This window comes from Hyaena hyaena, unplaced genomic scaffold (assembly GCF_003009895.1).
Source record: "Hyaena hyaena isolate Hyena2069 unplaced genomic scaffold, ASM300989v1 scaffold_2460, whole genome shotgun sequence".
In the NCBI taxonomy this organism is placed as follows: Eukaryota; Metazoa; Chordata; class Mammalia; order Carnivora; family Hyaenidae; genus Hyaena; species Hyaena hyaena.
Genome location: NW_024083068.1, coordinates 20,775 through 31,852, shown reverse-complemented (window position 1 = coordinate 31,852; position 11,078 = coordinate 20,775). Strand labels below are relative to the sequence as shown.

The window sequence follows — 11,078 nt, the reverse complement described above, 5'->3', positions numbered from 1 at the left end:
TTTGGAAAGACTTTTATCTCCTTCTATTTTGAATGACAGGCTTGCTGTGTAGAGGATTCTTGGCTGCATATTATTTCTGTTCATCACATTGAAGATCTCCTGCAATTCCTTTCTGGCCTGTGAAGTTTCAGTAGATAGGTCTGTCACCACTCTGATAGGTTTCCCTTTCTATGTTAGGGTATTTTTCTCCCAAGCTGCTTTCACAATTCTCTTTTTCTCCTTATATTTTGCAAGTTTCTCTAGGATATGTCGTGCAGATGATCGATTCAAGTAATGTCTGAGGGGAGTTCTCTGTGCCTCTTGAATTTCAACTTCTACTTCCCTCTCCAGGCTGGGGAAGTTCTCTGCTATAATTTGTTCCAGGACTCCTTCAGCACCTTTCCCTCTCTCTTCCTCTTCCGGAATTCCTATGATACGGATATTGTTCCATTTGATTGTATCGCTGAAGTCTTCTTTCATGTTCCTGGATCAGTTTATCTCTCTTTTTCTCAGTTTCTTCTTTTTCTATAATCGTGTCTTCTAAATCACCTATTCTCCTTTCTTCCTCTTCAATCTGTGCATTGGACGCCTCCGGTTTATTATGTATCTCATTTATCACAGTTTTTAATTCATCATAACTATTTTTAAGCTCCATAATTTTTGTAGCCATAGTTTCTCTGATGTCCCCCATGCTTTTTTCAAGCACGGCGATTAATTTTATGGTTATTGTGCTAAATTCTTGTTCAGTTACGTTGCTTATGTCTGTTTTGAACAGTTCTCTAGCTGTCATTTCTTCCCGGAGTTTCTTTGGAGGAGAGCTCTTTCGTTTTGTCATTTGGTTAGCTTTTTAACTCGTTAATTTTTAACGCTTGTTGTACACAGGGCCCCTGTGAGTTCTGCTGTATTAGAGAGAGCTCTTTTGACTGTTCAGGGCCTGCCTGTTCAGGAAGTGTTCTTTGGACGGTGTCTGTTGGATTCTCTTGTGGAGCGTTTGGTTATTTTGTTTCCCTAATGGTAGTGGTATTTGGGACTCTCCACCATGTGTAGTTTGGCTTGTTTCTTGGGGCAGCTGCACTTATGAGGTTTCCTTCCCAGTGTACTCTGTCTCTTTTCCTTCCCAAACTCTTGTGCCTCAGTGTCCTACGACCTCAGGCCTTCTCTGTTTGAGAGATGGGTGCAGGCAAAATGTATGGAGCTCCCTATTTCTCCACCATCTTGCCTTTCCTCTCCTAGTAGAATATTCTTTAATCCACAGGTATTCATGGTGTTTTCAATTTTTTTCTTGTGGTTGATTTCGAGTATATGGCACTGTGGTCTGAAAATATGCATGGTATGTTCTCGATCTGCTGTACTTGTTTAGGGCTTATTTGTGACCCATTGCATGACCTATTCTGGAGAATGTTCCAGGTAACTTAAGAAGAATGTGTATTCTGTGGCTTTAGGATGAAATGTTCTGAATATATCTGTTATGTCTATCCGGTCCAGTGTGTCATTCAATTCCTTACTGATTTTCTGCTTAGATGATCTGTCCATTTCTGTAAGTGGGATGTTGAAGTTCCCTCCTATTATGGTATTATAATCAATGATTTGCTTTATGTTTGTGATTAATTGATTTATATATATTGGGTGTCTCACATTGGGAGTGTAAATATTTACAATTGGTAGATCTCTTTGGTGGATAGACCCCTTAATTATGATATGCCTTTCTTTATCCCTTGTTACAGCCTTTATTTTAAAATCTACTTTGTCTGATATAAGTATAGCTACTCCAGCATTCTTTTGATGGTCATTATCATGATAGATGGTTCTCCATCCCCTCACGTTCAATATACAGGTGTCCTTAGGTGTAAAATGAGTCTTTGTAACCAGGATACAGATGGGTCTTTTTTTCTTATCCATTCTGGTACCATAGGTCTTTTGATTGCAGCATTTAGCCTGTTTACATTGGGTGTGATATACATACGTTTTTATGGTACTTTAAGTCCTAGTACGTACAGACTGAAAGACCTTATGTTCCTACCACTGATGCAAACACAAGGTACATTATTTGATTTTGTATAATAAATATGAATGATTTCTTCTTATGATAATGTGAAACTATTGGTGTAAACTATGCAATTTTGGTAAGTATATCATTTATTCAAATAGTGAATGATAAAATTCCATGGCCATGTCTTTACATATGATGTATCATCTGACTATCCCCACCAAGTCTCTTTATTGGAGATTTCTTTTAAAAAGTGCTAAATACTTGGTCTTGACAGGAAACATGTGGTAAGAAAGCATGGAGCAGAAAAATGGAAGTTCCTTCACTGGGTTTATCCTGCTGGGCTTCTCTGACCGGCCTCAACTCGAGCGAGTCCTCTTTGTGGTTCTTCTGATCTTCTATCTGCTCACCCTGCTGGGAAACACGACCATCATTGCACTGTCCCTCCTGGACCCACACCTTCATACTCCCATGTACTTTTTTCTCTCCAACCTAAGCTTTCTGGACCTGTGTTACACGACCAGCACTGTTCCTCAGCTCCTGGTTCATCTCAGGGGAGCAGACAAGTCTATCACCTTTGGCGGCTGTGTAGCTCAGCTGTTCCTCTCTCTAGGTTTGGGAGGCACAGAATGCATCCTCTTAGGGGTGATGGCATTTGACCGCTACGCAGCCATCTGCAGGCCCCTGCACTACACGGTGATCATGCACCCTCGTCTCTGTGCCCTGATGGCGTCTGCATCGTGGTTCATTGGTTTTGCCAACTCCTCATTGCAGACGGTGCTCTTTTTTCTTGTACCACTTTGTGGGAGAAATAAAATAGATCATTTCTTTTGTGTTGTCAGTGCCCTGCTCAAACTTGCCTGTGTTGACACCACTGAGTATGAGTCAGAGATTTTATTTTTCAGTATGATCTTTTTCTTCATACCTGCGTCATTAATCACGTTCTCCTATGGTCGGATTGTCTGGGCCGTCTTAAGAATAAAGTCAGCCAGAGGCCAGAGGAAAGTGTTTGAGACATGTGGGTCCCACTTCACAGTGGTCTCCCTCTTCTATGGCACGGCCATCTACATTTATGTCCAGCCCAATAACAACTACTCCCAGGATCAGGGCAAGTTCATTTCTCTCTTCTACACCATCATAACCCCTATGGTCAACCCCTTCATATATACCCTGCAGAACAAGGATGTGACAGGAGCAATAAAAATGGTGCTCCTTCGGAGCTAGGACTCCAGATGCCTTGGGGGAAGACCCTGTGATGGAAGACTTTGAATGTCATAGCCGTTAAGATTTTGTGTCCTGCTCATGTCATCCAACATTTTCCTTAATGACTTTTCAAGAGAATTTCCTTTTATTCTTTTATACAAGTGATTGTTCAAACTCTAAGTTCATGGATTCATTGCAGCTTCCAGAGATGCTGAATAAGTGTTCCTAGACCATCTGCATCATATTCATATTTATTTAATAATAAAGTTTCACAGGATTTTATATCACCCCCATTTGGGAACACTATTCCATTTCTAATTGCAAAGGAGGATTATGCACACATCATAAAACCATAGCAAAATAGGAATAGACCATTAAAGCACTGTAATCAATATTAACATTTTAGCATTTTCTAGCAATGGCTGAAGAGGTATCATCTTTTCTTTCATTTTGATCATGGCTCTATTGGAATGTCCATAGGCTGTCTGTATCAGAGGTTTTTCCCACAAGTAGGAGGGGAACGGCTGGCAGAACAACTTGAAGGTGAAAGAAAAACCTGCTAATATCAATCCAAATAAAACCGTATGTATATCAGTATGTGGTGTCATGTCACCATTGTGATCCTGTTTTACTTTTGAAAAACAATTCTTTGTTTTTCTAAAAGCTTTTTGTTTGAAATTAATTTTTATTAGTATTTTTTAAGTTTTTATTTTATTTTTTAATATCTTTATTTTATTTTGAGAAACAGAGACAGAGAGCGAGCGAGGGAGGGACCGAGAGAGAGGGAGACACAGAATCTGTAGCAGGCTCCAGGCTCTGAACTGTTAGCACAGAGCCCGATGTGGGGCTTGAACCCACGGACTGTGAGATCATGAGCTGAGCCGAAGTCGGACACTTAACCAACAAAACCACTCAGGCGCCCCTAAGTTTTTATTTTAATGTTATTATAGCTAGCCTGCAGTGTTATAATATTTTCCTGTGTACAATATAGTAATTCAAAATTTCAGCCATCACCAGTGTACTCCTAAATCACCATCACTTATTTAACCCATCCCCCCACACCCTCCCCGGTGGTACCAGTAAGCCAAGACAAAGAATGAGAGATTCTAAGTTCACCTGTCCCTACTTTCGTAGCCCTATTGTGGCCTGAGGACTGATGTGAGTTCGCATAACGACAGTGTGTATAGTGTGGGTAACTGCTCTCTGAGCAGACCCTATACCTCCTGCTCGCACACTACTGGATCCGTCATCAGAGTGCAGTCACCCCTATAAGACGCTCCTGTGTCTCCTAGTCTGTACATTTTACCACTACTGTTTGCCAGAGTCCTGCTCTGACCAGGGCTCCCTGAGGAACAGGAACAGGTCACAGATCCCTGGAAACCCCTCCCTTTGCAGGTGACTTCTTTTCAGATGCTTGTTTTGTGACATAGGTGAGGGCTTTCTTTCACCTTTGTGGTGTTGTGGCATGTTTGAGACCTGGTGGTGAGGACTCTGGGAACCATTGTGTGTGGACACATGGTTTATGGGGTAAGGGGGGCTGTAATGCAGAAAGGAGAGGGTGAATGACTGGAGGTCAGAGGATCAGGGGAAGGGGTTCCTGATGTGGCCTTAGGAACAGGACTCTGACTTTTGGGAGGTGACATTTCCTTCTTTCCCCAGGGTTCTTCTAACTGTTTTGGAATTAAATTCACAGGAGACAGAGTAACAGGAGAACACTTCCAAAGTTTTCTTACCTGCACACGGAGGCCCAGTCAGGAAATTGAGACCCAATGGAATGACCAAAAGAGGTGGTTTTTTTCCTTTTCTTGGGAGATACTAGATGTGTGCAAAATTGACAGGAGAGAGAAAACAAGTGTTTGGAGCTTCAGTTAGTAAGGAATTCTAAGTGGAATTTGGGCTGAGGTAGTAGATTTTTAAAACATTAGCCATTTTATTTCTATAGCTTTCTCAAATCTAAGCGGTCTTTTACTTCTTAGTCCTGGGTGGGGGTCTTTTATAGGGGAGGTGTTTCCTGCTTCCAGGGGACAGAAGAGGGTATGATGTCCTTGCACCTGCCCTTTCCACAGTAGCTTCTATTCAAAATAATCACTATGCTGTTGAGGTCCATATTGGGTCCCCACACTGGCTCCGCTTTAAAATTTTAATTGTATTTACGTTGTTTGGCAGATGTATTTTAACCAATGTGAACTGAATAAAATATATGAGGTCTTCAAGAAGTGTAAGTTCTCCTGATTCGTGAACCATTTGTGAGGATAGTTTTAACCTCTTTTGAAAGTGAAGTTGTTCAGTCATTGCACCTGTGTGTTGAGTGTCACTGAAGCATCCTGGACATTTCTAATGATTGAGTTATTTTGGATCCTCATGATCAATGGCGTGTCGTTATTAATGGTCAAAGCCTTTCTCAAGAGTCCCCCTGATTCTGTGGTAGCAGGTCAAAAGTAGTACTTTCCATGCATTTTAAATACTATTTTAATATTTGTTTATTTTTGAGTGAGGGAGAGAGAGAGAAAGAACAAGTGGGGGAGGGGCATAGAGAGAGGGAGACAGAGGATCCAAAGGGGTCTCTGCGCTGACAGCGGAATGCCTGATATAGGGCTCAAAGTCAGCAACCCTGAGATCTCGACTTCAACTAAAGTTGCATGATTAACTGACTGAGCCATCCAGGCTCCCTCTTTTTTTCATGTATTTTAAAGTCATCATTTCAAGCACTTGGAAACACTGAAACAGTTTTGTCAGATTCTTTTTGGAAAGTTCCTTCTTAATTTATCTTCAGGAAAGAGATCTCTGTTTTAATGTAATTAAAGAAAGCATGTTGGCTAAGAAGGTATTGGTTTTAGCCTGAAATTAACCTCTCCCAAGTTTCACTGTCTTTGTTGGAAAAACCATCTATATTTCCCAAAGAATGTTTCTCCTCATGTTCTACCACAGCATGTTACATTTTGGTTTGCATTTGGGGTGAAGCAGCATATATATTAATATATTATTATACACTTGCACACACGGACATGCTCATGCACAACAATGTGCTCTATATCTAGTCTCCTGTAGTCCCTACTCTTAACACTTTTGTGAAGATGATTAGTAGAAGAAAATCTGTTTCCTTTAGCTTATACTACTTAAAAGTGACTGGCTTATAAATGATATATTTCCAGTATGTTCTGAAATATAAATACATCCTAGTGTATATTAACAGTTTATTCCTGTAGGTCACATTGAAAGGAAAAAAAAAACACTTTCTAGGAGATGGTGGGTATACTGGTTATTGGTAGAATCTTGTACCGCTCAAGCGTTCCATGGAGCAAACTATACCCTTATAGTTGTAATAACTTAAAATTTAGAATCACAGACTTTCAGTCTTTGCATTGGAATTTGGATCACAAAGAGTAGGCTATGTGAGTAGGTAGGTTAACGCTAGAATAGCCTCATTCGATAACTGTCAATGTGTCAATGTGTCCAGTGTCCAGAATTGTGTTCTCTATGTTGTCTTCTAGGAGTTTTACAATATCAGGTCTTATGTTTTCATGTTAATCTATTACAAGTTAATTTGTGTGAGTGGTGTAATATAAGGCTCCAGTTTCATTTTTCTGAATGTATTTACCCAGTTTTCTCAGGACGATTTATTAAAGAGACTATGTTTCCCTGTGAATATTCTTGATTCCTTTTTTAAATATTAGAGTTCATGGTCAACTTACTGTCCATCAGAGGGTTCATACTGGTGAGAAACTCTATGTATGTACAAAATGTGGGAAGGCCTTTAGACAGTGTACAGCCTTACTCAACATCAGAAGCTCAATATTGCCGACAAACTATATGAATATACCGAATGTTGGAAGTCCTTTCTGTGTGGCTCTGCCCTTCAAGTACATCAGTAACTCCCTACTGGTGAGAAACCATATTAATGTGAGCAATGTGGGAAGCCTTTGGTCATGGCTATCATCTTATTCTTCATCATAGACTTCATCCTGGAGAAAAACCTTATGAATGTAAGGAATTTGGGAAGGCCTTGAGTCGTTATTCCAAACTTATTTCACACCAAAGTATCCATATTGGTGTTAAACCCTAAAACTGCAAGGATCATGGGAAGGCTTTTAGACTCATCTCACACCTTACACAACATCAGAGTATTTGTATGGTGAGAAGCCCTGTAAATGTGAGGAATGTGGGAAGTCCTTTAGACAATATTTGCACCTCACCCATCATCTGAAAATTTTTAATGTAAAAATATAAGATAGGTTTTCAATCCTGTGTTGTAGAACACTCTATAAATGTAGTAATTAATTCCTTTTGTTTCCTTCATGCAGGCAACTGACTTGGCTTAATAGATTTGATACCATTAAATGAACATGTTAATTTCAAGTATTCCACCATTGCTTAAACCTGATAAACTTCACCTTTACTCTAAAAACAAATCCTATCAATGCAACAAATGTGGGAGACACTTATCTCCATCCCATCACTTTCCTACTTGTATTATATTGACAAGATATTTAACTGCTCTGTGCTCTAATTTTTTCATTTGTGAAATGGTAATTTAATACTGTGGCAGAGTAAAGATTGCTCCAAGTTCTTTGACATTTTCCCCCAACTCTCCACCAAGTGCTGGAATCTACTTTCCTTCCATTTAAGGCTGGGCAGACAGTGACTACTTTGACTAGTAGAAGTAGTGTTGTGCCAGTTTCTATCCCAAGCTTTGCTGGTAGATTCTACTTCATCTCCTTGGTATCCTCTCTTAAGCTTAGGCCCTTTCTGTTAAGAAGTCTGGCTGCTCAGCTAAAGAGACCACATGGAGAGCCCTAGCCCACATAGAAAGATAGAAGCACCTTTCTTTTTTTTTTTTATTTTTTTATTTTTATTTTATTTTTTTTTACAAATAGTTTATTGTCAAATTAGTTTCTTTTTTTCTTTTTTTTTTTACAAATAGTTTATTGTCAAATTAGTTTCTACATAACACTCAGTGCTCATCCCCAAAGTGCCCTCCTCCATGCCCATACCCCCTCCCCCCCACATCCATCAGTCCTCAGTTTTTGTCAGCATTCAAGAGTCTCTCATGGTTTGCCTCCTTTCTGAGCCCAGTCTTTCACACATGCCTACCTATATACCAGACATTTGAGTGAAACAGTATTGTATCCTCCAGACTAGCAGGCAGCTGAATGCTACTGAGTGATTTCAATTGAGATCATATAAAACAGATAGATCTACCAATGGAGCCTCTGCCCAAACTCCTGACCCACAAGACCATGAGAAATAATAAAATGACTGTTGTTTTAAGCCACTAAAAAAACCCCCAACACACTTCGAAGACTCAAAGGAGGTCTGTGACCACCAAACCATTCCTGCAATAAATATGAAAAGGACTTCGTTGAGTGGAAAGGAAAGAACAAAAGTGGCAAAGGCTGACAGAAATAGAAAATATCTCCAGAAAGAATGTCAGAACAAGAAATAATATGACACCAAATTCATATCTTTCCATCATTAGTCTGAATGTAAATGGACTCAATGCTCCAATTAAAAGATATAGGGTGTCAGAATGCATAAAGAAACCAAGACCCATCTATGCTGCCTACAGGGACTCATTTTAGACCTAAAGACACAGGCAGATTCAAAGTGAGAGGTTGGAGAAACACTTATCATGATAGTGGACATGAAAATAAAGCCTAAGTATCAATCTTGTATCAGCAAACTAGACTTTAAAACAAAATATGTAACAAGAGATGAAGAAGGGCACTAAGTACTAATAAAGGGGAGGCTTCAACAAGAAGATCTAACACTTGTAAATATTTATTCCCCCAACATCGTGGCACCTTAATTTATAAAACAATTAGTAACAAACATAAAGGCACTCATGGACAATAATATAATAGTAGGACTTTAACATTCTACTTCCATAAATGGACAAATCATTTTTTCCACAAACATTCCCTTGCACAAAGCGAAAATCAATGAGGACGCAAGGGATTTGGATGACACACTGGATCTGTTGGACTTAACAGATACATGCGCAACATTCCATCCTAAAGCAGCAGAATACACATTCTTCTCAAGTGCACATGGAACATTTTCCAGAATAGATCACATACTGAGTCACAAATCAGGCATGGGGGCAACTGAGTACGTCGTTTGTTTAAGCATCTGAGTCTTAATCTCAGCTCGTGTCTTATCTCAGGGTGTGATTTCAAGCCCGGTGTTGGGAGTGTTGGGCTCGGAGACTAAAACAAAACAAAACAAAACAAAACAAAACAAAGCACAAATCAGGTCTCAACAGACACGAAAAGACTGCGATTGTACCATGCATATTTTCTGACCACAGTGCTATGAAACTTGGGTCAGGATCACTAGATAATGTCCCACAAGTATCAAAGTGATTTGAGCAGATGAAGACTGGCAACAGTCAGCGAGGTCTGGGATGAAAAGCATAGTAGCAGGTATGATACCCAGAGTGTATTGTTTTTGCCTGTTCTCCCCATAACTATCAGGATGGTATCTAACTGGTAAGGGAATAACTGAGAAAATTCAAATGTAAGAATGTTTTTAACAGGACGTAGTTTATGTCTTAGACTGAATATGATAAATGAACTGGAAATTATGAACAAGAAACAGTCACAAAACACCCATCAACTAACTTCCTTCCATTTTTCTGTAGCGATTATTTTAACTCTCCTGGTAAATTGAAAATCATTTGGAACTTAAATGCAAAGACTAGCTGAGTTTAAGTAAACCATGTATGTTTTATTAAAAAGACATATTTTAAAAAATGGTTTTAGCACATCATTAAGAAATATGGTTATAAACTTTACAGTGTTTTAGAGGATTTGAGTTTTGTTTTCCTAGAATGTTAGAAGTTTGGTGGGATTTGTGACGCTTCTTCATATTCATGCTAAAGATTAGAATGTGCCTAATATTTAGCTTTGTGATGCCATATAATTTGGTTATAAATGAAATGAAATGAGGAATTCATTCACATATTAATATTTAAGATTAAGGAACTTAATGGAATCTTCCTTATATGTTCACGTGTAAATATTTTGGGCAATTGTGAGAGAAAAATCTTAAGTGTTTTGTAAAACAAGAGTTATTGTCCTCTGTGTTATTAAGAGTTATTGTCCTCTGTGAGAGATGTGAACTAATAAAAGAGACAGATTAGGTCTCCTCCGGCATTGTCCTCCATCGTCATTGTCCCTGAGGATTGCCACCTGTGGGCAGCTCAGTGACATGGGCTCATTAAGAGTGTGGGGCATCAGTGTTCCCCAGAGAGGTCAGCAGGGGAAGGGACTTGGTTCTCTGTGCCAGCACAGCTACAGCTCAGAGTCATAGCATCCTCTCCTGCTCATAACGGTCTCACTGTCATACAGGCAAGTCATCATACCCGGGAAACTATCCTGAAAGTTTGCAATTGTCTTCATCATCTACCTTCTAGAGGCAAAGTGCAGATCTCTGGTACTACATGAAGTCATCCTGAGAAAGCATCCTTTTTTAAGAAAAATTCATGGATGAGTCAGTGCTGGTATAGTCAACCTTTGCATTTGCTGCAAACACTGAATGATTCTACATGTCCTCATTCCGATCCTAGAACTGTATTTAGGCAGTAACTTGAAGTGAGGTGGGGAAATAGCTTAGATCCCGACAGAGAAGGCAAAAAAAAAAAGGTGAGTAAAATGGAACTAACTCTCTGTGTTGCTCTAGGAATTGGCAAGTCAGTTTATTTTCAGTTACAATTGTTCTTGAAACAAAAATACTAAATGATTTGCATATATGGTCAATTGTCTAAAGGAAGGAGCCGACTATGGAAATCAGTAAATAGAGGAATTAAATATAATTGTTCATTACAAATGCCACCATGTCATTCATAGACATTTCATCTATTTTAGTACATTCATTATACCTCTCTATGCACGTGCAGAAAATAATTTCA

At 39.3% G+C, this 11,078-nt stretch overlaps 1 protein-coding gene across 1 annotated transcript; it reads left to right on the top strand.

Moving 5' to 3' along the window:
• Window positions 1-1,971: 1,971 nt before the first annotated feature.
• Window positions 1,972-3,190, top strand: LOC120227513 (putative olfactory receptor 2B8). The gene is made up of 2 exons (XM_039225613.1): window positions 1,972-2,017; window positions 2,244-3,190. Exon 2 carries the CDS (start codon window positions 2,264-2,266, stop codon window positions 3,188-3,190), a length of 927 nt encoding a protein of 308 aa, XP_039081544.1. The 5' UTR covers window positions 1,972-2,017; window positions 2,244-2,263.
• Window positions 3,191-11,078: the final 7,888 nt, after the last annotated feature.

Coding starts and splice junctions, on each gene's coding strand:
- LOC120227513 (XM_039225613.1), top strand. CDS start 2,264: ATGGAGCAGAAAAATGGAAGTTCCTTCACTGGGTTTATCCTGCTGGGC.